We start from the raw sequence: 26,944 nt of genomic DNA, 5'->3' as shown, positions 1-26,944 counted from the left end.
CCCCAGATACACGTCCTCCGCCCCGAGTGGCATCCAATTATAACTCACGCCAGACGTGATAAATCAATAAAAGTGTCCTGGGCAGGAGTCCTGGGGGTGTTTACCCGCCTGATGGCTTCCCTTGTCGATGTAAATATGCCAAAAAAGGGAAGCATTATGTGACATAAAGTCTGGCTCAAGATTAATCTTCGGCTTATTGCAAAGTGCGCAGGATGATCCAGAGTGAAGTAGTGTAGGTTGTGTCTCAACTTCGAGATAAGTTGTGGTGCTGTAATAACATTACTATCGACAAGAATGGCTATAATATTTAGTTCTATTTTAGATATTATTTATTAATTGTTAACGAAATTAAAAATTTTTTGTTTGAATACGTGTTGGCTACATCTTTAGTTTAATATTGATATGATTTGATATGATATAGCGTCAAGGAATTATTATTATATTGAGAGTTTGCTAACAAAACATTATAATTAAGTGTTGATTCGATTTTATAGTTAATTGTTTTTCCTTTGTTAATATATTTCACAAGTTAAAATTAAATTTATCTCCTAATATCAAGTATCCCACACTCTGCTTTCTCGTTTTAGGTAATTGATTTCAAAACAATATTAATTTCTGCCCTCTCGTGTGTCGAGACTCGCTTGAGTAAGTACGAGCCATATATCACACATTTGAGTAGATGCCGGCGAGCGAGAGAGGCAAACAACTACTAAATAATTGTTAATGTATTACGAATAATTTATGGCACTATTTCATAAAAAGCAATAATTTTTCAATATCAAACCGAGCGGCAATCCCATGGCAGGGTTGCCAGGACGTTGCACAGTTGCAGCTGAAGGATCCCGAAGCTTCCCCCTTTGGATGCTGCTGCCTTCGTAATAAGCTTGATAAATAATAAAATAGCATCGGGAAGGCAGGAACGGAACCGGGGCCGGAATGGGAGCTGCAAAGTGAAATTTATCATTTTTCAAAGCTGCAAGCTGCACTTTTCTTGAAACATTTCACTCAGCACTGGAGCGAGAAACGGCAGGGCCACCATTACATATTTTCGGACTTGGACTCCTTAGATGTCAGCATGCTGGTGTTGCTTTTTCGGCTGGGCCACTGGCAAATGTTTGCGAGCAAAGATTAATTGATTCCACTTGGCTGCATTTAGAGTGTCCCTGCCGCTGGTAACTCTCACCAGCCGGAGAACGAAGAATGGTCCTGGGGATCGGTTCGGGTCGATGAGCGAAAAACCGGTTTGGTTTGGGATCTGGCTCGGCCATGATTACCCTCGACTTGTCTTAACTTTGACTAAGAATTCCGCGTGATTTATGATTGAATTATTTCCAATGGCTCCTCTTTCTTAGATGTTTCCAAAGAATAACTTATATATATTGTATTCATTACACTTCTTTCTTATTTGCTAATTTTAACGAACATAAAAACCGTAAAAAACTCATTTTATGTTGTGCTTTTGAGATTATTTTCTAGAAAAGGTGGGATTTCAAATAATCTGATGTGTCACAGCGATGCCGACAAGTAACTTCTCGAATTTTAAATAACTTGCTGAATAATGATACATTTTACTTAAAGACATCTTGATTGATGTGAGCACACGAACAGCTTAGTATGAGTTGCTAATGCTCCACATGATTAAAACTTTATAAATTTTCACTACTGCAGTTAACTGCAGTACAAATGGAGGGAGAAAGAAAACTTTGCCAGAACTTGTCACGAGTGCCAGTTACTAGGCAACTTTATGCTCGGGTTGAAGGTTTCTTTGCATTTGCCGGGAGGTGGCTAGAAGTTGTTCCGGAGATGTGGTTCAGTTTAATGTTTGACAGCCACACGATCACCGCCATCCGCACCACTCGGCACCACTCGATTCTGTTGCGGTTTCAAAAAGGTCCCTGGCTTGTCAGCCATTTTGAAGTGACAAATATATTTAATTGCTTGCAAAAGTTTGCAGCGCAAAAGTTTGCGATTATTTTCGTTTTTCTTCTATTTTTTCGGAGTTCACGGATGCATGCGTGAAGTGGACGTTTTTATAATTGTTTCTAATTACTTTTTCATTTGCAGCCTTAATGAATTTTTCGGCACTTCGGTTCTGCACAATATATTTCCTTGTAATTTATATATGCACATATTTTTTGCACGTCCAAAGTCCATCTTCATAAGTTCTGCAAACGAGTTTCTGCTGAACTAACATATGATGTGCTTCGGGACTCCTTTATGTTCTATTTATCTTCAGAAACACAAACCGTACTGCGTTCCCAGCTGAATGATTATAATTTAATTTCAATTAATTCGTAATGTTTAACTTTAGCCGGGAAAGGAAATAAATGCAAATACAATTTCCACTTTTTGCGCACGCAAACATTAACAATATTATTCAGCAATTATATATTTCTTCTTATCTTGCAACATGCACAGTAATGCATATATATGAAGAAAAGAGATTATTTTAATTTCAATTAAGCTTAACAGGACACTGAAAGTTGGTGTTCAAATTGTATAATACTTTTTTATTTATGCAAAATATTTTTTTCTTAAAGTTTAGAATGCGAGTGATGTCGAGTACAATTCTTATTTACCTCGTAAACTTGTAATAGGTTTTGTCTCCTTTAATCCCGGTTCATTAGCCTAAAGCATTGAATAAAGCAAATGAATCATTCCTATTCAAATTTTAAACATAAATTTCGCAGAAATATTGCGCTTACGAGGTGGCGTAAAAAATACCGCATAAAAGTGAAATATTAAGCTTTTTACCGAACCACTAAAAGTAATTCCATGTCTGAGCTGAGCTCAGTTGATGTTAAACAGTAAACCAGAAGTTATGACTTTGTGACATATTAAGCAAAAAAAAAAAAAAAATATAGCGGCAAAACAAATACATAAATTTCGTATTAATGCATTTTTTATGCAAAATAATAATGAAGTCTGAACTATCCGATGGACCAAGTTGGAGGGCAAAAAGCGCAGTAAACTCCTTATCGAGGCCAATCGGAATGCCATTTTCACTGGCCCACTCCCGGATTCGCATGCAGACTCGGATTCTGATTCAGTGTTCCTTTGATGTTGCTGCGTGGAGAGGCAAACAAAGGTTTTCCACCCCCGGAAATGGTTCCAGTTGGGAGGTGTTTATGGGATTATGGAGGGCCTGATGATGATGTCGACAGAGCCGGCATCACCTTTTGCCATTTGACTGTTTGTCAACACTAATCTGCTGCTGCACAAGCACCAGTACATACACACACTCCCGCAGAGGAAATCGAACTCCTGCTGCGACAACACAATCAATGTAGAAATCGACAAGGATCCGCCTCTGCCCACTCGGCATTTGAGCCGGAAATCAAAATAAACAACAGCAAATCAGTCAAACAAACAAATAAACAAGAAGCGAACTCTGGCTAAAAGCAATAGGGCCACAATGTGTTCCACATTCGACGTTCGCCTCTCAGTGCCTTGTAACTATAGTAAGCCCCCATTCTGGGCCAGTTTTTGTGCGCTGTTTCTGCGAAATTGGTTGTATTTGGTGGGCGGCAATTTGGGGCCAGCTTGCTTCGTAATAAACTCCGGCCAAGCTCGGGCACAATTAGCCGGATTTTGGGTGGGCCACAGAATCAATAGGATGATAGTGTGTCAAGCTGCTGATGGCCTAACTTGATGTTAGCTAATAATCTAGCTTTATAATCTAGATTTATAATGCGCAATGCAAGCAGGAACTAAAAAGGCAGATGGCTACCACTAAACAAAAAATTAGATTGCGGAGTTTAGAGAGTTTATAAAAAATTAATCAACAAATCATGCTTATACCGTGTTTCTCCGCTTCTAATATTTAAAAAAATCACGATTTTAGTGACAAATAATAGAAAAAATTAATTATAATCACTAATATAGTAATCTTAATGCTTTAGTGTTATATTTTTATTACATGTTAATAGATTATTAGCTCTATGATAAAATTATAAAACTATGTTAGTACTTTTCTATTACCAATTTTATAGGTGCACTCGGAGTGGTCGTTGTGGATGCAAAATCACTAGGGCTAATAACTTTATCCTTATTGGGATTTTCAAGAGGAAACGCTCCCAATTTATTTTCTGCTCTGTCGCCAAGATTGTAATTATACTGATTATCGATATTATTTCCTTGCATTCCAGCACCGGTTGCACCAAATGTGGGCGGTCCGATTTTAGGATTTGGATCATATCTATTGCCACTGTTTCCTTGGCCTATATTTGGAATATTTCCTCCGATTTGAAGAGGTCCTTGAAGTCCATTGGCATGATTTTCTTGGCCTACATGTGGAATGAATTCTCCAGCTTGATTCGGTTTTTGGATTCCATATAAATCATATCCAAGACCGCCAAATACATTGCCTTCATTCGGAATAGGTTTTCCGACTGGAACATATCTATTGCCACTGTTTCCTTGGCCTACATTTGGAATATTTCCTCCGATTTGAAGAGGTCCTTGATGTCCATTGGCACCATTTCCTTGAAGTACCGGTGGAAATTGATTATGTTTTTCGATTCCATTTAAATCATATCCAAGACCGCCAGATGGATTGCCTTCATTCGGAATAGGTTTTCCGACTGAAACTGCTCCGATTTCCGTATTTGGATCATATCTATTGCCATTGATTCCTTGGCCTACATTTGGAATATTTCCTCCGATTTGAAGAGGTCCTTGAAGTCCATTGGCACCATTTTGGATTCCATTTAAATCAACATGAACAAGTGATTGGCCTACATTTCCGAACGGGGGAGAATAGTGTACTGCATTCGCTTGGATATTATAATCAATCCAGGGTCGAATTTGGGAAACATCAGTGTAGGCAGCAGGAAGTGGCTCTCCACATCCGAATCCAAAGTTTACGATTCCCACAAGTTCGTACCGGTTGGGATCGCTTTGCAGTGGGCAGGCAAGTGGGCCACCTCCATCGCCTTTGCACGAATCCTTGCCAGGTTCCCCGCCGGCACATATCAGGCTGTTATCGAGAATGAAGTCTTTGCCGTAGGGTCCTTGCAGTTGCGTTTGACACACAGATCTGTCCACCAATGGCAAATCGATCTTTTTCAGGGCATTCATGTAACTGTTGTCCAAGGCTGTTTTTTTGCCCCAGCCACTGACGATGCAGCGGTTATGGATAAATTTCCAATTCGGCGGCGGCAAACAAATGAGATTTATGTGGTGGTCTAGTTTTAGCGGTCTAGCGAGGAACAAAAGGGCCGCATTATTGGCACCAATCTCGACACCGAGATTGGCATGTCGTACGATCTTCCTGATAGCAACATCCTCATGTGCTCTCTGCTCGCTGTCGCTATTAAAGTCCCATTCTCCAGCCCTCACCATAAGGTAGGTCTCAGGAACTTCGTAGGTCTTCGTGGAAGATGTAAGCACCACATCCCGCTTAATTAGGGAGCCACCGCCTATCGGTAGACGGCTTCTGGAATCAAGCAGAGCCACCATCCATGGCAGTTCGCCGTCCTGTGCCATGTCCTTCGGGCTAGTTATTGTGAATCCCAATCCCTGATGGTTCGCATGGCCACAGTCGGCAGGTAGCGGTTGATTGTCGACCTGTACTGGAAATTGTAACTGCAAAGACAATAAACTGTCAAAAAAGAACATTCAAGTGATAGCTCTCGATTAGCATTACTATTTCCGTTTTCGGGCAGCAGGTCTGCCCAGATTCACATCCGTCATTGCCGTTAATTAGTCCTCTAAACTGTATGATTGGCCTTCCCGTTTCGGTACCAATACGGCAACGGTTTCGCTGTACGCACTCCTTCGCCATAGACCCGCCACAGAAAAGGGCCTGACTCCGAGAGATTCCCAGAAGCAAGAGGAGAATGGAAAGGCGATCCATTCTAAACGCTTGTCTTTGATACACTGTTGTTTGCGATTAAGCGGTCAACATATTGTATTGCCAGCGAACATTAATTCAATTTATACCCGTTACTCGTGGACTAAAAGGGTACACTAGATTCGTTGAAGAGTATGTAACACGCAGAAGGAAGCGTTTCCGACCGTATAAAGTATGTTCGTCTTTCCGTGTGTCCGTATGAACGCCTCGATCTCAGAAACTGTAAAAGCTAGAATGTAACGATTGTTTTGTTATTTTTTAAATTTTGAAACACACCTTTTGAAAAATTTTATTTTTTTATTATTATTATTTTTTAATTTATCAGCTGAATAACAGGTATCTGATAGTCGAGGCACTCCACTATAGCACTCTCTCTTGTTCGTATTGTGATTTGATAAGGCTTCTTCGAATTTCTTGCCGCCGATAACGAATTAAGATGAAGCATGTCGTGTATATTTACTTATATACATGCGAATGCTAGCTCTTTTATATGTTTATATTTATATTTTTATATATATTGTATTTCTTTGAATCTGTCAACTCATACAACAAATAGTATGGAAAAAAATGTATGGAAAAACCATGCATTTATTCTTTAAGTAGATCGAACATAGGTTGGCTCTAATAACACCAATTTGGGGGCATTTATAAATACGTTACCATATATTGGTTTGCTGGGTCGCATTCTCTTCATTAATTACGTCAAGCTGGTTCGCCCCCTTAACATCTCATTAATTTACAAAATTTCCCGTAATTTCCATTTCATTCAGCGCTCAACCACAAACTCACCAGCCATCTGCCGCAGTGCAAACGCATTACAAATTATTTTCATTCAATTTTCGCGCAACGACATCAAAGGGCGGCAAGCGGAAAGCATCAGCGAGTGCAGAACTCGACTTGACTTCGTGTAATACAATTTTCACCTTTTCCGTCATTTTCCCATACACCAGCTACCAAATGCTTTTCTCGTTCTTTTTTTAAGGAGAATTATATTTTTACATAATTTAACGTAAGGAGCGGAGTTTCACTCCAGTTCGCCATTCCTTTACGGCGGTTCTGGTAATTCCCGGATCTTGATGATGTTGTGCGGCAGCCATTGCATTGACCACTAAAAGTTTGCCATTAAAGGCCATGAAATTGTCCCATTTTTCAGACGGATCCTGGTCAGGCACAAGTACGGCAAAGTGGCACTTGAGTGGTGGCACTTTGAATGGGCCACACAGCCCAGGTTCACCCTTTTCGCCCGCTCTTCATCACAGCCTGGCTTTTCCCCCACCTCCTCTCCTTGCTCACTTTGAGTGTAAATTATGTTGTAAATACGATTTTTTAGCTGGCAAAATGTCTTCGTCATCAAGTGGTTTGCTCAAGGGTCCCCTGTTCCCACCCTCTTCGGATGGACCAAATGGTGTAAAAGCAGAGCTCCTCCGGCGAAAGGTTGCTAAGTGGAAGTAGGTGCTTTGGGTAAATGTGCGAATATATTGTTTATTTCAGGGCGCAAAGATGGCGAAACGCAGATTGGGCTCCTGTGATGAAATTGTTCGCCTAGCAAATATATTGAAGCTGGATAAGGTGGCTTTAGTAAGCTTTGAAAAAAAATTATATTAGGCGTTCGGATCCAATCACTTGCTCTACACATTTATTTGGAATATCCCTCAACAAAAGCGTCACACTTTCAATGGAATATATAGACACTTATGAAGAGGCATGAGACATTAAAGTCAGATTACTCTTGCTGATAACGCAGATCGGCTGAACCTATATCGAACACATATTTATTTTGATGATTTGATTGATTTCTCTAGAGATAACCTGTGAGTATGCGGCTTACCTTAACTCTACTCTGTTCGTTTGATATTCAATTCCCAAGCTTGCCATAATTCTCCAGAACATTTGCATAAATACTGAGCGAAAGATTGTCAATAGCCCCATGGCAATCGGCGAAATCCTTGCGGCCGTATTTAAACTCAAATGCGGCATAATAAGCCAGTTTAAAATCCCAGAACGCAGGAAAGACGGGATTGGATTGGCCAGCGAATGGGTGAGACTGCTCCCGGCCAAAATGTGAAACTGAAGCCAAAGTTGGCTGGCCTCCGACGGAAAATCATTACCAGAAATGTCCTGCAGCGTCATTTGTAAGCGCCTTTGGCACTCTGCCCTCTGACAATGAGACAGGACGACGGCTTTGAACAAAAAGGGAAACAGGAGAGGCAGCCGCTGGGCAGCAGGAGACACTTAAGTCTAATGGTTTTGTCAGCTGCGCCATCCTTGGCAACTCACTCCTCCCTGAAATCCTTCGCAACGATATCGCAGCCACTCACAGCAGTGGAATCCGCTCCCAAACGAACTACCGCTGCACGCATACAAATTGACAATTTTATTAGCACATAAATTAGTAAAAATAATCAATAAGCAATGTGCCAAAAAGCAGTCGACAGAAAGAAACACGTATTCCAATGTAACTCAATCCGAATGTAAAATACTCTATTTCAGATAATCATGATTTCGCATTTTCTATAAAGTTATAAAGGAATATAGAGCCACATGTTTTTAAACAATGAAAAAAGATAAATGCCCATTTTACTATAAGAAATCGAAGCATTTCTTTATTCAGTTAACATAAAAGCCACCATGGCTTCTTTGAAAGAACTAAAGGAAAGGGAAGCTAATGCTCAAAATTGGAATTCGTGGCTGGCTGGAATAAATTCCATTTGCTGGCTGTATTTATGCTGTGTCCCCGCAACCTCTGGGCTTCGATGGGGAAGTGGAATGCCAGCAATTGCAATTACCATGCCGATGCCAGAACCAAACGGATACCAAACGGGGATCAATACCAAAACCCAAGCCAGGACCCGTATCGTGATGGTAATGATGACCAAGACGGGAATATTGGTCAATTAGCAGTGGGTCAGCTTCAGACTTGTGCAACAATATAGGCAACTTGGGATCCCGACTGATTCGCAATTCTCCGCTTGTATTTCTCCTTTTGCTTCAACTTGGCTAATTGCTTAATTCACGAACACTTTCGCACTGCATACTTTTCGGAGTCCAGTGGGTGGTTTGCAGAGCAGTTTTCCCACCCAGTTTTTTAACTATTTTGCGCCAAAAAAGTTGCCCGACTGGCGCAAAACGATGATGATGACGATGATAGTGATGATTCTGCCGCTGTTGCTTTTTCTCCCCGAGATGTTTGTTGTTGAGCGCTAATTAACTAGATTTTCAAAGGGAAAACCGTTTGCTAATTTGAAAACGAAATAGTTTCCCGGCCCCTCCGGCGTCGTTTTCAAATGAAAAGTTATGAAACATGCACTGATGGTGAATGTGGTCATGGGAGATTTAACGCCAGTTGCGCTATTGAATACAACTTTTCCACCAGTCGAGAAAACCGTCTAACTCTGATCATTAGCGGTCAGAATGAAACAGGAGATAATAAGCCTCTAAACAGTAAATTTAAGTCCAGTGAAATTATTAATAAAAAATTGATCAAATATTTTGTATAATAAAAAGCACTATAAATATCAAGGGAGACGTATGTATATTCAGCCAAAGATCTTATACATGTCATTTACAATAGATTCTACTGTGGACTTTAATAACCTTAATATTTTAATTACCTGATTTTCATTAGAGTGGCAAACCTCTTTAAGTTTCCTAATATATCCTTTAAACATTTCCCTCCGACTGCAGGTCACTCGCCTTCATTGAATGTAAATTTTTTCCGACTGGCGCTATGCCAAAAAAGAATAAAACAGCAGACGAAGTGGAAGTGCGCCACTTAAATAAGGGAAATGAAATACAAGGAGACGAGAAGCGGAAGTGGACCAAATGGGGAGGGGATCAAAGATGAGGTATCGGTGATCTAGAGAGCGTATTCCAAGGGCGGGTCGCACAATTCGCTGTCACACTTAACTGAAATTAGAACGTGATTAGATTTCATTTAAGCATTAAGCGCAACTGACAGCCAGCATGACAGCAGGGAGCTTCCCCGGCATGGATATGAGTATGGTTCTCAACATTCTCGGCTGGGAAATGATGTTTTGGGCAGGCAAATTTATTGACAATTAGTTGGCTAGTGGGAGTGGGCTTGCTGGGGTGGGTGATAGTGCGTTAAAGGGAGTGGGAGGTCAACACGGGATAGCGAACATTAATTATAACGTGCATAATTAACAAATCTGGCAATCAGCGAAGTAGAGGCTTAAACTTTAGCACAAGCGGAGAGCCCAATAATCGTTTGGACCGAACCAGAGCCAAGGACGAATCCTGGAAATCGGGGTGCCTTGGCCATTGAGGCAGCGCTAATGAAAGCACTGCCGGCAGAAATTGGTTTACGGGCTGTTCACGCAAGTAGAAGTTATTAGTTGAGCCCTTGGCTCCCGGCTTTCCCCTCCGGTTACTTCCACTTTCCGGGCTAATTTGCGGTATTAATGACAGCAAACGGAAAGGGCGGTTGCTCGAATAGCCCCATAATTGGTAAAGCAATGCCATATCTCTATCGTTAATGCAATTGCGATAATCTTAGGGAAGCAACCTCGGTCCAAATATCTTTAACACTCAGGACGAGAGGCTGCGTGAAGTAAAGTAGGTCTCACGCTAGTTCCTAATTATGCTCTATTTATTACTAATATAATCTTTAATAATATATAATTGTAAAGGAATATGTTTAATTATCGCTTTTAACTTTAATGCAAATCACTATAGGTAGATTAACATAGTAGCATTTGTTTGATCATCATAATCAACTTGTTCCTATCTGATGGGTCTGCGCCACTAAGGAAGGCATCATGAAAACTCAAACGACCTGCCTCACCTGGCACACACACACACATACATATATATTTTGCACCTGCCCGAGGGTGAAAAGCATACACACGATTGCACAACAACACAAAGGCAACTTTATCGCTAGCAAGCTAAACAAATACAAATAGATTAGTTCAAAAGTTCAGGGCGTTGTTCGAACGTTTGGATGCCAAAAGTCAAATTGTGTCAACTGTTGGGGCGGCGAGAAAAGACTGGCAAAAGGGCGGAAAACATGTCAAGGCCTTTTCGACATGTGGGTGGTTCGACAAGCTAAACAAATTGAATGCGAGCCGGCAGATTGACGGCTGGACCTGCAACTCGGACCGGCTTATTGAAAGGCGGTGTTTGGGAAATGGGAATCGGAATGGGGGTCAAAGGTGAACCACACAAACCACATTTGAATTGCAAAGCAGTCAGCTCGATGGTGACACCTTCCGTAATGCATCCACAGATATGTGCTAACTAAAGATCTTCGTTCGAGTGGAAAATTAAAATCCTGATCAGAGACTGCGGGAACTATTCCCATACCACCTACTACTCCCTTCTGTGTATTTCTTCAATTGCTTTGCATAAATACCAGGGAAACGACAACCTAATTAGCTTTTAGACACGGCTTCATTTCATTAGGCAAATGGTCCCGGGTGTATAATTTTAATACGCAATTACTGGCGTTTCAATGACACTCAATGATGCCTGATAACAGACACCATTATCACCCCCACCATTACAAAACCAAGAGCTAGGAGCAATAAATTTAATCCGCAGGCTTGGGTTACCTTGACTGTTGCTCAGTGGCAAGGCTTTAAACATTTGACAATTTATTCGAAAATTATGTGCGAATCGGAGTGGTGTTACCAGGGTGACTTAAGAGGAAAAGCAAGAGTTCTCTTTATTGCGAACGGTTTCCGCCCAGCCCGCCATTAATCAATTGGTTTGGTTGTCATGCCGTCGAATCTCAAAGTTCCCTCCAAATATCCCACTCCTCTTGGAGTCCTACTTGTTCAGCATCCTCGATTTCGTAGAAGATTTGCATGGGGCAGACAAAGTTGTAGAATTGCCGCAGTACGAAAAACACGGACTCGAACATGATGTCCCGCTTCCGGAAAAGGAGCTCAGGGCGCAGATTGGACAGACGCCTAGGTAGTGACAGTGCAGTAGGCTCAACGCACTGGACTGATGGAGTGGACACAGGGGTGGAGTGCCTAGGTATAGGAAAGCCTTGCCAAGCGCTGTTGGAGAAAAGTATTTCATTAAAAGCTTATTCCACCTGCTTAAAATTGAATAGCCTTAAAAATATTTGGATGAGATCGACCGGGCGCCTTAATTGTATCATTACTCACCACGTGCAAGCTTTCGAAGTGCTTGTTTAATTGGGTCGAGCGGCTGGTGTTTCTTTTGATACTTCAATTTCATTTTTCGAGTTGTGTTTCAAACGGAGGACCGAGCGGAAAAGCGTAGCCTGCTCCTTTGAAATGTCTCACCCCACCACTTCTGGATCCTAATTGGCACCGCCACCGACCTAAAACCCACAACCAGCCACCACGAGGCCTCAATTGCACTTTGTGGTTGGCTTGGTGGTGCGGCTTTCACTTCGCTTTGAAATCGCCAGTGTAATGTCATGAAATCTATTGACCTGAGCCAAATTGTTCGAATCCAACTTAAAGTCGATTGAGAAATTAAACATTCATTATGATTGAGGCATTTAATAATTATGTAAAATTCTGAGGGTATTGAATTAAAAAAAAACTCATTTTGCAAATAGAATTTTAATATTTCCTGTACCGTATATTCAAGGCTTCCAAATACAAAAGCGATTAAGTAAGTAAGCGGTTAATTATAGTAACGTAAAATTAGCATCTTTCATATATTTAACAGCTACAACACCGTTCCATATATTTTAAAAGTGATAAAATGCACCTAATTTAACTATTTAAATCCCTTTGCTTGTAGGCTGTATGATTTTTTGTCGCTTTATTTACCACTCTTAATTGCTGAAACGCATTATTAATCCTCTTACAACATTATACCGTCATTTCGGTTGCATAACTCGAACTGATGGTTAAGCCCTCTTCACTGAAACATTTTTTGCAGACGATAAATGATCTGCCAGGATACGCGCAAACACACAGCAGTTATGCGTTTGAAAAAGTTTCAGGTGGTGGAAAGCTGAGAGCAAAAAATCTTGAATTAAGTGCAGTATACATTTTGGCCGAATGCAAAATATCCCCCTGCTGCTGAACAAACACATTTAAAATGCAATCAATTGGGCGCCCAAGCGACGCGGGCGTTTCGCAAAATAGAATTTAATTGTGGCCGCATTTATTTATTAATTGATTTTCCTCCTTGTTCCGGGCAACAAATTAATAAAGTTTTTTAGGAGCAAGTTTCATCTCAAAACTTTCATTTCATTTATAGAATTAACGCTTAAAAAATATATGAATTATATTTTAAATTATCTTTGCACTCTTTACTGTTTAGACATTGCGTATCTTTTAATCAGGAGCTTTCAAGAGGGCTATCTGTGCTTTTCGATATTCGTCTTAGATGAACGCTCTCAGCTCCAGATGGGCAATTTGCCGGGAGTATTATTATCTGTCCAGCCCGAGGACATTAAGCCGGTGCTCGTTCATTAACCAATAAAGCTCGCTGGATAATTGCAATTACCATTAACTGCTCTCATGGCTTACGAGCCCAATCCTCTCGAGCTTGACAAGCGGCAAGAAAACTTCCACGCTTCCTGGCTTCAATTCGAAAGGCCGTCACTTCATCATTCGCCCCGTATCCTGTCCCAACCAACCGCACACTTTAACAATTATTGCCGACCACACGTGGACATGGACAAGGATCTGAACATGGACATGGACACAGATACGGATAAGGAGTCGTAGTCCGAGCTTGTAATGTGCTCAATTTTTCGCATTTTGCACATTCGTCGGCCGGAACGTAGTCCAGGCGTAAGCGGGTTCGAATGGCCACCTGCCAGCTGTAATAATATTAAACAATATATATAAATCACTCAGCTGTCCGGCGCACACAGCGGTAGGAGCACAAGGATCCGAAAAGGAGTGACAGGGAGGGGCTTCATAAAAATTTACCGCCATAATGCTTATTTTAAAAGTCAATATGTTCGGTGCCTGTTATTTTAACACCCGGCGTGTCCAGGTGTCCTGGTCGCATCCGCTTGCGAAAAGTACGAGACAGGCGACAGGATCCGGAAAAGCTAAAGGAAGAGCAGCGGCAGGAGCAAAGTGTCAGTGGCCAACGTCACAGCCCACAACACACAACATAAACATAAAGTGAAAAGCCGGGCGAGAAAGGAGCAGGCTGTCGGGAAATAAGTTGGAAGGTCCCAGGACTCCTGGCCCTGTTTCCCCTTGCTTTCCATTTTTATTTTTACCCCGCTTTTTTTTTTTTGTTTGCGGCCATCTAAAGCCAAGCGTCACATGTCGCCAGGATGAAAGGGAGGGGCAGCTTGTTGTTCATATCCTGGCCTGACGTCCGTTTATGTGACGTGATTATGTGCAAAAAGTGCAACAGGCAGCAGGACCAACCCGTCTGACACCGTGTAAAGTAGCCCTCGAGCAATGCGGATGTCGAGGACAGGCTAGCGGGTGAGGACGAAGACGAGGTTGAGGTTGAGGGCAATGACGGTGGTGTCTCACCTTCGCCGACTTCGAGCTGCAGGCTCGTTCGGCTTACACGTGATTTTTGCAGAAATATCGTGGGAGAATCGAGATGCCAGGGGCGGCTGTCAGCCAACTTATTCCGGTCAATGTGGTTTATTTTAAGCAGCAAAACTGGCTGTATTTGTAAATTCAATAAAATAAGGAATCACTTCACTTACAAACACGCATTGAATAGACATTGAATTTAAACTTGTTTGAAGCGGTTCTTATCTGGGCTAAGTGTATGCGCGTTCTCACAGTGTTAACATCTGAGCAAACCATGAAAGCTAGCGAGCTTCGAACGGTGCCTATATACCCTTTCTGTTAATATGTGTTCAGAAAAACAGGAAGAACAAAATTGAGAGCAGCTTTATGAGACATTTTTGAGCAGATAGCTTTCAAGCTAAAAGAGTAGATTCAGCGGAAACGGACGGAAAGACGGTTTTCTCAAGAATTCGTTAGTTTTCTTTGCGTGTACAAAGAAAATGGATTTTATCTTATAGAGAGAGAAACCAGTCCAGTTGATATTAAATTTCGTGTAGTGGACGACAACTCCTTCGCTGTCCCTCGCATCGAATTACCCGCCCGAAAGCTGTATAATAACCTGATTGTGCGTTAATAAAAACTTGCACACTGATTCAACTCAGTTTGCTGGCAGCATCCGACTTGCACAGTTGGAAAAAAGTAATCTCAAAACTCACGGCCTCCGATCATGAGAACCACATTCTGCCCAGAGTTTATTAAATGGGTTTTAATTTCGACTCTCGCGATTTGTACGATTGCTTTGCCCCAGGAAGAAGATTATGAAAGTGACGATGATGGAGACCCAAAACAAATGTGTTTATTTAGGATAAATTTTTTAATCTGAGTGGGTCTAATACGTGCGGCATGCGTTCAATGGGTCAGGAGGTTTTTCCCATCAACAAAACTTTCCAAACACAATTCGGGGAAAATCCCTGGATGGCTGCTATCTATACCGATGGGATATATGTAGCAGCAGCCACTTTGAGTCGAAACGATGTGGTGATCACTGCTGCGTATCCGATTGAGAATACACCGCAGGATCAAATTTCTGTGGAGGCTGGCGATTGGGATCGACTGAGAACGGTGGAGAGGAAACCGCACCACAGCCTTTGCGTTAGGAGCATTGTGTTCCATGAGCAGCTGGCCCTTATCTTCCTGGATGCACCGTTCTTTGGCACACATATTGCTTCCATATGCATGCCTCTTCCGGAGTCTGTTTTCATCGAAGACGCCTGCCGGACCATTGGGTGTGGACAACCCTCCTCCAGTTCATCGTCCTCCAACCAATCGGATATCCTGTGGTTCAGAAACTACGCCATCATGACCCACGAGGACTGTCTCGCTGAACTACCACCAGGATCGTATTCAGATACGAATGTTCTTTGCGGCGCTGATTTGTTCAACGAGTTCAGTCCCCACAATGTTGGAGGAGGACTTTTCTGCTTTGTTGGGCGATACGTCCTGGCCGGACTAGCATTATCGGGAAAGGACTGGGAACCAGATACTAGACCCGCTCGATTTCTGAATATTTCTCCATTTGTGCCCTGGATTAAAAATGAATTTGTTTTAAGAAACTTAACTCTATAAAATATTTTTCCATATTTTTGGAAATTTATGTTTAGTAATTAATCTAATAAATTATAAATATAAACTTTAGTTGTTATATAATATCTTAATATGTCTAAAGAATAATCTCAAGTAAGTTAGACACAGAAGATATTTTCTCAATTCATGTAATAAATAAGCCATGAATTTTAAAATTGCAGAATTTTGCCTTTACTTTAATTAAAACGCAAACAATAAGCGCTCGCTTAGTGGGAACCGAAACAAAAACATAAGCGGCTGGTGACGATCGATCCGCAATCACATGCTTATCACTTCCAGCTTTTGCTGAGTTCTCGGAACTGATGACGCATAACTTTTACTGCAAAAAAAAAACCGAAACAGCGACGAGAACGAGAACGTGAAATTCAATTCGTTGACCGGGTGCCTATTTTGCTTTTTCGGTGCAACCGAATGCTATTTCAATGTGCTGGTCGCCTGTTCTATTAGCAAACTATTTAAAATGTTTTAAACTTTTCCATCCGAATTTTTGTTAAATTTTGATATAAACAAAATAAAAACATTTACACCCATGGCCGACCGGTACTTACTTGTTTATGATCGAGGCAACGGAGCGTATGCGTTATATGTACAAACGCACGTGTGTACGAAAAGCGTACTAAATTGCCCTTTTGTTGTTGCTCTCCTCGCCTTATGCCGTCCCTCTCACAACCAATGGGGGACTACGGCGTAACGGTGAATCCGTAAGCTTCTAGGAAATACGGTATTATTTTGTACTAATTCGAATAGGCGAGCAGCGTTTAAAAGCATGGCGACGTCTACTCACTGATAAGTGGCATTATGACTGAACCCAATAACGCTCACCACCTACATACACTCGTTCACATACATATGTATATGGGTTTGTGTTCAGATAATGATTGTGTGCGCACGTGTATTGAAATATATGTATTTATATATATGTATTCGTCTGTTTGCTTTTTATACCTATGGTGGGGGTCTGGCACTGGGGTAATTTGCTTATTGGCACTCTCACAAAGCTTTAGACTAATTTGCCTAAACACATAAGCACTGAAAGAAACTATTTTTGATTTTAAGTCGTAATCTGACTTATTACTTAACTTGACTTATACACATTGTAGGCATAACAAATATTGCCCAAACATATATGTACATTTGTTTAAGAAATGTATAAAATTATTTGAAGATATCTGTCGACTGTACTGTGAATAAGCTAACAAAGAAAACAAGATTTCAGTTTATTTAAATAAAATATTTTTGTAAATTAGTTAGTTTAAGTCTTATACATGCATTGCATGCATGCTTTATTCGAGCTTATTATTATTATCGGATTATTATTAGGAATAAGTTACATTACACAGTTTTCAGTTATGCCTTTTAGGAGAAGAACAAATTGCATTCGTCGCTTTAAAGCTTAAATTTGTTTGAATTCCTTATTAATTGTTTTCTCCAAGTGCACAGTAAAAATCAAATTTATCCATAACGTAAGTACTTCCACCAGATCGCTGAACGCCTGGGATTTTGGATAAATGGTCAGCGTGGAAGAGCGGCGATACAAACGGAAAGTGTTTTTCTAGGCTCCCCGGATACAAAATGTATCTGAAGCTATTGCACAATGGCTGATGTGGGAACTTGGGAATTCTAGGGCTAATGACGACATCATTCTCGATCTCTTTCCAGCTGTGTGTGTCATAGCTTATGAGCGGGGTCTCGGCCGCTCCGCTGCTTCCCCTCTGCTCCATAGCTCGGTTACACAAGTCAAATTCAACCTTGGCACTTATCCACTCGAGTGGAGCGTGCGAGATGCATTCGACAAACGGCTTTCAAATGGTTTCTGGTCGCTTGGTATGAAAAGTTTATAATTTCGTATTTAACAAAAAAATAATGTTTTTTCGCTCGAGGGGTGTGCGATCATTAAAGTTTATAAACATTTCCAGCGCCGCTCTGGCTTTTCGAGCGATTTCTATGGAAAACGACAAGCTACAAGTTAATGATTTTAGCAGCTGAGATGAAGTCATGCATTTTACGGCTCGGAGTAACAATTTTTTGCTCGACAAATATAATACTAAGTTCACTACCATGCCATAAGCTACAGGAAAACTTCGATATAATGAGCACAATACTTAGTCATTGGGTCTACAAAAAATGATTTTGGTTTGAAAAAACTAAATATTTTTAATTCTACAATGAAATTAAGTTATATTTAGGGGAAATATTATACTTGTTTTAATAAGAAGCAAACAATTGAAATTAAAGGGAGCTAACCGTTATTAATAAATCTGTTTTTTAGTGAATTTAAATAAATGTAATATGTAAAATAATTGTAAATTTAATTTGCTGAGAAAGTGAGAATATATTTTCTTCCTTATCGAGTGCGTACCGTGAAACTGATTGCAGAGACAATCAAAAGTGTAAGTGTGTCAGCGGTCTCTCTGCCGCTGAACACGAGCAACTTGCCTCCCGCTCTTATTCCACTCACCCTCTCACTCAGACTTGTTCTCAGCGAGCGCTTGCTCGCTGTTTCTCTCACACCACCAACGGCCGTCTCTCTTACTCACCCACCACCGCACCGTGGCGGTCAACGATCTCCGAAATTTGGAGCCCGGGTTCGTTGACCCGTCGAAAAAGAAAGCATAACTTCTACAGCGTCACGCGCTGAGTTCTCTGATCGCCTGGTAGGCGCAACAGGCGTCTGATTTTTCTTTCAATCGTCGATCGGTGGGTGCCAGTGATTTTTGGTGGTGCTGCTGGGGCTGGTGGGGCCCTCGATGGGTCAGGGACGGGCCCTGAACGTGACACCGTTGGCGGCCACTCAACTTGGAGCGTTGAACCTTGGGCCAACCGAGGTCAGCGAACGCGCCCAAAAAAGTGGGTCAGCGAAGAGCATCCAACGCGCAGCCGTCCGGATGAAATTCACTTTCGTTTTTTATGTAGAAATCGATAGCCGGCTTTGCTCGACGAACAGGCGAACAGACAGCGCTAGTCAACGAAACGTATCTGAATCCCCACTGCGTTCGTATCTGCGAATGTATCTGTATCTGCCACGCACAGTGGACGCAATCAATGAAATAAAATGCGCAATCGATGAGAGAGCTTTATATAACTAAATCTCGTGGAAATATAATATCTCGGAGATCTTTAAAAACTTGATATATATACACATCTCATATCCGTATCCGTATACCGTGTTTTGTTGTTTTTTACCATTTCAAACATCCGTACAAATTTATTAAAATATATTTACACATATGAATGACACTGTGTGGCGGCGGATGAGTTTGTTGGGCTCTGCGCCACCACCGCCTTCACTTTCGCTTTCAAATCATGATCGATAATATAGGGGCAGCGAGTAACAGGCCAACATAATGCCAAGTGGCTCGCACTTCAGTTCCAGTTGGCCGTTCGCTTCTGTTGGCCTCGTTTTCCAGTCGCGCTGGCTTTTTGGTTTCTCTGTGTTTTGTTGTTTTTATTTGTGTCAAAACTTAAACAATGATTGTGCAGTGGGAGGGGCGACGTGTAAGCGACGTCCGGAGCAGGTCGCTCATAATGCTGGTTTTAATGCAGCACTCAAGTGGCAAATCGGTCTGGAGCAGCGACGAGGGATTTCGTGAAATCAGATGCAAGCGACATGGACTTTAAGATTGGGAATATTGCTTTTGATAAGAGGAAAAATAATCTGCAAGACGGACATTTTTTTGCAAGTAATTAACTATACAATAAATACATGCGCAAGGATTATAATGAGCTGGACAACTGAGCATCGTAGCTTACACAAATTTGCGAAGCGACTACAATTGTGAGAGAGGCAGCATCTGATTAAAAAGTTTCCACCACATAGCGGCTAAGTAGGCAATGTTCTTTTGGAGAAGCTGAGAACTTGGTTTTCATCCTTGGGTTCATTTTCTGTTCACTTAAAGCTGCTGTCCAGGAGATAATGGCACCTCTATGAATGGGAGCTAGATTAGAAAAACTGCTATACTTTATTCATAGTTCATAATTATTTCTACGTGTCAGCACAACAAGCTCAACATTATTTATTATTATTTATTATGATAACCTTCTACTCTATCTTATCCATTCTGGCGCCCTTTAAGGTTTTATGGGCTCCTTTCCGATCCATTTGCAGTTGTTATTGTTTTTTTTTTTTTTGGTTTTTTCCAAGCCGATGCCCGCTTCAGGTTTTCCAAGGTTTTCCAGTTCGATCGAGACGACGAGCCCAAGGTTTCCTTAAGTTAAATACGTGTGCCGCCAAGTTGGCAGCAGCGTTGTTGGCCCTCTTCTGTTGGCCTGGCCAAAATAGAACAGCAACGGTTTCTAAATAGTCTTCCTATGGTCGTTTGCTCTCATTACCCCGTCCCAAAAGGTACCCTTCTCGCCATTCGGCAAAACAAATAGTGCTCTGTTTACGCAAATTTGTGCTGGCCAACAAACGGCGGCCGGCTAGAAAAGCCGGCAATATGGATGAGATTAGTTTTTTCGTACTATTTCGATCCGGCGTTCAGCGTTGGAAAAAAGCAGCTGCCAAGCAGACGGGGCAGCATGAAATTTTTATGCTGATATGAAAACAACAAAACAAAACGACAACGCGCTCCGTACGCAGCCAGTGCCATTAAAATCAACGTGAAACAACAATTAGTATTCAAGGTTAACCAGAAACGAACCGCGAACAGTCGACGACGAGCTGAGTTGCCAACTGAGGACAAGCAATTGTTTAAACAGACCCCCTCGTTGGGCCCCTAGAAACCGGTTACTGTTTCTTTTTTTCCATTTACTATTAACAATTTATAAATAGCTTTGGAACAAACAAGTCCTGGTTACTGACCACTTGCCTCCTAGATGATTGGATATGTTGAGCAAGGTTTCAGTATAACCAAAAAAAAAACTTTAAAAAAATATATATATTTATAATTAAAAGCAAGTTATAAATGTAAAGTATAAGCAATTAGTATGCAAGAATTTATTTTATTTATTTGCAAAAACTAATAATTAAACAGATTCCTATCCAACCTCCAATGCTACTTTATCAAGTGTAGCATTCAGATACAAAACGGATTTAGGTACTGCCATCACCACAGAGATACTTTTCACTTGAGATACCCAAACATCAGATACGCACCCATAAACTACCACTTACTCGGAGCTCACATCTGTTATAATATGCTCACAGCCACAAAATCTTTGCTTCTTTCCCGGAGGTCAATGAACTCTGCTAGCTGCCCAGCAACCTTTGACAGTGGGCTCCACCTGAAGATTCTGGGCACCTGGTCGCCTGCCCCAACTCGATTTCCTACATGGCAGACTTCACTTGCTGGTCATCGATGCTTGTAAAAGAAAAAAACCGAGCCCCTTTATGATTTACGGCTCTCTCGGGGAGGGTCAGCCCCTTCTGAAGCATTCACTTTCGGTTTTAAATTTTCTAGGAAGCTTTTTATAATTTCGAACAGGCGAACAGCTTGAGGCAGGCGTTCCAACTGCTGATCGCACAATTGTATTTTATAATCAACTTTTTGAGTGCGACTCTTCCGGTTGTCTCTTTCACACACGCGGGTTATTCGTATAACGGAGAGTTTATTTGTTTTTGGCCTTTTTTGGGGGTTTCATGGTCGGTGACCTACTTTTTATTCCACGCAGCAGAGGTGTGGTACACAGCGAAAAAAATACATATAATATTTAAGCAGTAAAATAATATCAAAATAAAAATAATTGAAAAATAAATGTAAGTTTAATATACCAATATAGGACAATTATTTATAGAATTTTTTCATATTTTTTTAAATTTGTAAATCTCAAATAACCTTAATGATATTGATGATTCTTATTTAAGGTGCCAAGTATTTTATTCTACTGGTAATGTTTTTCTTACACTTAAAAATATCATAATAAATTGCCAGCTGTGAAAGTGTAATAAGAGAGTGTTTTATATAAATGTTTAAAGTTTGTTTATTTTTGGGCTTATTTCCCATGATTAACCCCTTGGTGAGGAGCAGTTTAAGTTGCTGCCGTACGCGTGGAATCCCGTGTAATCCACTGGGGGATCATAATTAAGCCACAATAACTTGTCATATTTAAGCCTCACCCGGCTGCTATTGTTCAGCGCACTCCGAGTCCATGGCAACAACTCATTACAACGTTCCCGTCCTCTTTTTCCAGGTCTCACTGTGGGGCTGCGGAACGTCAACGTTCGCATACCGTCCGCCGTTAAGCGTGGCGATAATGCGCTCTTAATCTGCAATTATGACATCGAGAACGACACGCTCTACACGGTGAAATGGTATCGGGGCAGACGGGAGTTCTACCGCTACACGCCCAAGGAAAATCCGGCCTGGAAGATATTCACCAAAACGAACGAAATCGATGTCGAGGTGAGTGCAGAGATGTCAACTAAGTGGCTATTTTAAAAGGCTACAATTTTATTGTTAACTAACATGAAAAACTAAAATAAAATATATAAATTTAAAATTGTGTATAATTTTTAAATTATATGAAAATAATATTAAAAACAAGTAAAAAGCCTGCATTAAAAATTTTGAAAATATAAAATACGAAGGCTTTTACTGAGACAGATTGTTCAAAACAGGAATTTACAAAACGTATTTTAAACATTTCGTTTTACCGCTTTTTTTGGTTGCCGTACCATGATTAAAATGCTTAAATGGCTATTAATAGCCAAGTTGGCAACACTCGCTTAGTGCTGTGATATGATGATGACGGGCTTTATTGAAACTGAAAGACAGACACGGAGGGGCAAAGCAACGAAGGCAAAAAGTTTCCAATGTAAATTGCTTTAAATAACTGAAGGCAAAGTGCTGCTGATGGGCTTCTTTGTTGCTGCTGCTGTTGCAGTTGCAATGTTGTTGTTGCTGCTCCTGCTGCTGCGAGCTTGCTGCGAGGTTGCTGATGGTATTAACGACAGCATCAGTTGCAGCAGGGGGGCATTGCATCCATGTTGGTTTTATGCATGTTAAAAAGTTTTAATTAACAATTTTGACTTCCCATTTGCTGCGCTCTCATTGTTGACTTTAGCTGACATTTCGATATTAAAACGGGAGAATTCACAAAAACCGCATGAAATAAAAAGTGTATATTTAAATATTGTCGATGCACAGCAAAGAAGGTTACGCCTATCTTATGTAATCACTTATGTACGTAAAAGCGGAAAGCAAATAGTTGGTGGTTGCCTTACAAGTTCTATTTACCTGCGCACAATTAATTTATTACAAAAAATATTGTTCAAATTTATTATTTATATTCAATATATTACTATATGTATGGAGGGCAATGGGTGTTGACAAATTATTAGTTCCGGCTTGATGATTCATTCAATGTATACATTGAAAGATTTAACTTCATCTAGTCCTTTTCCAATTCTCTGTACTCTGCAGACTGCCCAATCCAATGCCAGCCACGTTCTCTTGCGAAATGTTCCCACCTCAATATCGGGCAAATTTGCCTGCGAAGTGTCCGCAGATGCACCCACCTTCGATACTTCCATCGTGGCCGCCGACATGGAGGTGGTTGGTAAGTAAGCAGGTGGTTTCTCTTACCCTCCCACTAACCCCAAACGCGTTCTGCCGCAGAATTGCCCACCCAACGACCCATAATTACTGGCATCCATTCAAGATACCGTCTGGGGAACGTTATAAATGGGAACTGCTCATCGGATTACTCCAAGCCGGCTGCGAATCTCACCTGGTGGATCAATGACATACAGGTGCCACCCAATTACCTTCGCATCTACGACATTCAGCGGCACGTGGCCGAGCATCTAGAGTCGGCGGTTTTGGAGATCAAGTTCGTAGTGACAGTACATCACTACATCAAGAGTCGCTTAAAGGTAAGTCGACATTCCTTATCATTGCTAGAACCAACAAAAATGTTCAATAAATTTTGCAGTTGAAATGTTCGGCAAGGATACATGAAATTTACGCGCAGGAAAGCGAAAAACTAATCGAGGAGGATCGTCCTAGGATTCTAGCCTCTGGCCGATCACCTGATATGAATATGTATCCATTTGATCAGCCAGGGGATGGAGATGAGCACAACGAACTATTCTTGATCCATTCAAGTAAGTACCGTTCCCATGGAAAAATCAGGAAGTAACTTTTCGAACATATGAATAATTAACAAAGACAATCGAATGATAAGATACATTCGGTCGTTATTAGGTGAGCTTGTTCTGCCTAAAAATTAGCCCACAGTAAGGAAGATGAGGGAACCAACTGACCCAAGCGGGCCTGAAGATCTTGTCCTGATTGTTTTTACAAGCCGTACATATATGCACAGGGGAAACATTTATACGCCCGCCATTACAGTGATAAACTGTGGGGCATTAAATCAAAGTTAGCGAAAAAGGACCGAGCACCTTATTATCCTTGTGTGTTCGGCCCTCTGACCGGCAGCGATTTATTAATGCTCTGCGCTAAGCTGAAAGCAATTAATTCAAAGATTAATTTCACCGGCGACTGCCGCTGATTTCAATCTCTAGCCCCTCCTAAAACAATCTGTTTTGTTCTGTTTTATTTCAGATGCGGCTTGCGGACCATTTGCCTGGCATCCGATTCTGTTTTTGCTGTTGTGGCCAAGTTTCTGGGTTTTGGGCGCCTGGGAGAACTGGCTGTGGAACCTGTTGGAGGCTCGACTTTTCGGCAGGGCGGTGCGGTGATAGGATGGCCAATGGCAGGAGAGATGGACTTTAGGCGGGACTTGAGACGGATGAGAAACCCTGCTCAGGCTCGGCAATAACGGAACCCACATTTAGCGAATCGATTAGCAAATCAAGAGTGAAGGGTCCTCAGCATACCGAATATACCTACTCACATACACCTACATCTATGTTAAGTACGTAACTGTAAAGACAAATGCATTTCCAAAGACCCGTACTCCTCTATTCCTAAGTAAAGTGTAAATAGGCATCGAGCACTTCCTCGCATACTCAACAGGAATATATATTACTACATACATATATATACCATATATATATATATATCTACTCTCTAAGCAGGATTCTAAATGTTTGCTTTCGTTGGGTTTTCGACGATTTATTGTTAAGATTGTGGTTTCTAGGCAGATTCATTGTTCTGTTCGTCTGTGTCTGTACAACTAAAATGATTAGCCGTAGCTTTAACTTTAGTGTGATCTTAAGTTGAAAGTGTGCGAATTGATGAAAGCCAAATAAAGATGGTTTTATTTGATCACTTAGTTGCTGTTCTATTCACTTTAAATGCTCGCAATGGTAAGTAGTAAGTTTGATTTAAATAATTCAATCACAACCAAATTACAATAACTTATTGCGGGAGACTCCATGCCCAATATTTGCATGGCTTAGCCACTCGACCATTATCCTTTTTATTGTATTTATGATTCGGTTGACCCTTTCTTGTACAATGTAAAATATTACCGTTTATGTGGAAAAAACAGCTGAAACGGGGAAAACAAAGAACAAAGGACCAAGTTCTCAAGCTGAACCGCAAATGGAAAACTTGTATTTTACGTGACAAAAACAACGCCCAGTTAGCAAAAGGAATGGAAATTTGGAGTCGCAATTGGCGGAATGACATGAAAAACAGCGTACAATGGGTGGTGATGATTTTGGCAACATCCACGTTGCACAGTGTGCTGCACAGTGGGTGGGGTGCTGATCCCACAGATTGTTGCCCCCGCTTGCAATTTCGCACTCGAATGCATATCTGCGTCACAACTCCCTTTTAAGCTATCGCCATAGGGGCAAAAACTGGGGCAGGAGCGTATAGTGTGCTGAACGTTAAGTCTCATAAGATCCAAAAATATGTTTCGAATTGAGATTTATAAATTTGGTAAGTTACATAATAAAATATAAAAATCTACGTAGTTAAACTGGTAAGCTGGTAAGCCATCAATGTTACGATGTTAGTTAGTGACGTTTGTTCAAGTAGTGATGAGGCGCACCGAATAGTCTACAATTGCCAAAACATTGTTTGGCAATATGGATGGCGTACATTTTATATAGTGTATTTACAAATTCAACAGTTGATATCAGAAATTTTTTATGATGATGGCGCGAACTATGATTTCTTTTCTATTATTTTCAATTAATTTCTGTAGAGGCTATATGATATAGTCGTACCATTATACCCTCTGTAAGGGTATAAAAACCAACTCGTTTTAGGCGCTCGTAAACGTATCTGCAGAATTGCTCTGCCAGTCGGGCCAATTGCTTGAAAATGACTTTTGGCAGCGGCCAGAAAGCGAGCTGCTGGAGCTGCTTAATGGACAATCGAAAACGCATTGAACTGGCAATTTCGGTTTTGCTCCCGTGGCAAATTGATTTCCGTTTGCGGTCGCATCCCAGCGTCAACTGGCCCCTGATGACAGCAGCCGCCGCCAGGTGGCGCACTCATTAAAACTGCACTGCAACCGGGACGAAATTGGCAGTGGGTCGTTTGGTTGGGTGCTCTTCGTTTCGGCCTGATTGGTGGGTGGGTGGTCCTGACGGGTCCAACCACTTGCCGTTGTCAAAAGAAGTCGCAACGAGCCGAGGACGAAGGAGCTGCTTGCATCGTAAGCTTTTTTGTCGTCCTGCTTTTGACTTGCGTGGAACAAACAAACATTTGTTAATTACTTTTCCCGGGTGCAGCCACAGAAAACAGAAATCGGATTCATTTTCCACTCCTCTTGTCCGGCGTTCAGACAGTCGGTTCCATTCTTCCATTTTTTTGACACAGGATTTTCCATTGTTTCAGACGCGTTGAAATTGAAATTAAGCAATTTTAACTTTGACAATTACGACATAAAAACATTGGCGTTGGACATGAAAAGCAGACAACTTTCTTGGACAAATAATTGAAATTGTTGAAGAGTGTTTTGGAAATAACTTATATGTTGTTTTAACCAACAATTAATTATAGTAGACCAAGTATATAATTGACAGCATTTTTTATTAAAGCTTCCCAAAAATATTAATTTATTTATTTGTACGTTGCGAAGAAAAGTTTTTAACTTATGCTACAATGGATATCGGATATATGTAGATCCCAAAAATATG

The 26,944-nt window shown here is 41.1% G+C and overlaps 3 protein-coding genes across 4 annotated transcripts in view; 1 reads left to right on the top strand and 2 right to left on the bottom strand.

Annotated features, from left to right (window-relative positions):
• The window catches only part of LOC6613652, a 62,401-nt gene extending 37,279 nt beyond the window's left edge, over positions 1-25,122 (top strand). The window contains exons 3-7 of the mRNA XM_002038086.2: positions 22,075-22,286; positions 23,307-23,442; positions 23,502-23,758; positions 23,818-23,989; positions 24,450-25,122. Of these exons, the coding sequence (XP_002038122.1) occupies positions 22,075-22,286; positions 23,307-23,442; positions 23,502-23,758; positions 23,818-23,989; positions 24,450-24,586 (914 nt within the window). The 3' untranslated portion in view covers positions 24,587-25,122. The remainder of the gene's footprint in view (positions 1-22,074; positions 22,287-23,306; positions 23,443-23,501; positions 23,759-23,817; positions 23,990-24,449) is intronic.
• Positions 3,891-5,880, bottom strand: LOC6613654 (phenoloxidase-activating factor 2). 2 transcript variants are annotated; one of them, XM_032719448.1, is made up of 3 exons: positions 5,648-5,872; positions 4,677-5,586; positions 3,891-4,460 (listed from the first exon to the last, which is right to left on the bottom strand). In XM_032719448.1, the coding sequence occupies exons 1-3, from the start codon at positions 5,855-5,857 to the stop codon at positions 3,964-3,966; spliced, it is 1,617 nt and encodes a 538-aa protein (XP_032575339.1). In that variant the 5' UTR covers positions 5,858-5,872; the 3' UTR covers positions 3,891-3,963. The 2 variants fall into 2 exon arrangements, with proteins under 2 accessions (XP_032575339.1, XP_002038124.2); XM_002038088.2 differs by having other exon boundaries at positions 3,891-5,586; positions 5,648-5,880.
• LOC6613653 lies at positions 11,410-12,124 on the bottom strand. Its single transcript, XM_002038087.2, has 2 exons — positions 11,992-12,124; positions 11,410-11,880 (listed from the first exon to the last, which is right to left on the bottom strand). Exons 1-2 carry the CDS (start codon positions 12,062-12,064, stop codon positions 11,645-11,647), a joined length of 309 nt encoding a protein of 102 aa, XP_002038123.1. The 5' UTR covers positions 12,065-12,124; the 3' UTR covers positions 11,410-11,644.
• Positions 25,123-26,944: the final 1,822 nt, after the last annotated feature.

The sequence above is a fragment of the Drosophila sechellia genome, chromosome 2L (assembly GCF_004382195.2).
Source record: "Drosophila sechellia strain sech25 chromosome 2L, ASM438219v1, whole genome shotgun sequence".
NCBI lineage: Eukaryota > Metazoa > Arthropoda > Insecta > Diptera > Drosophilidae > Drosophila > Drosophila sechellia.
This window is presented reverse-complemented; position numbering and strand designations above follow the sequence as displayed.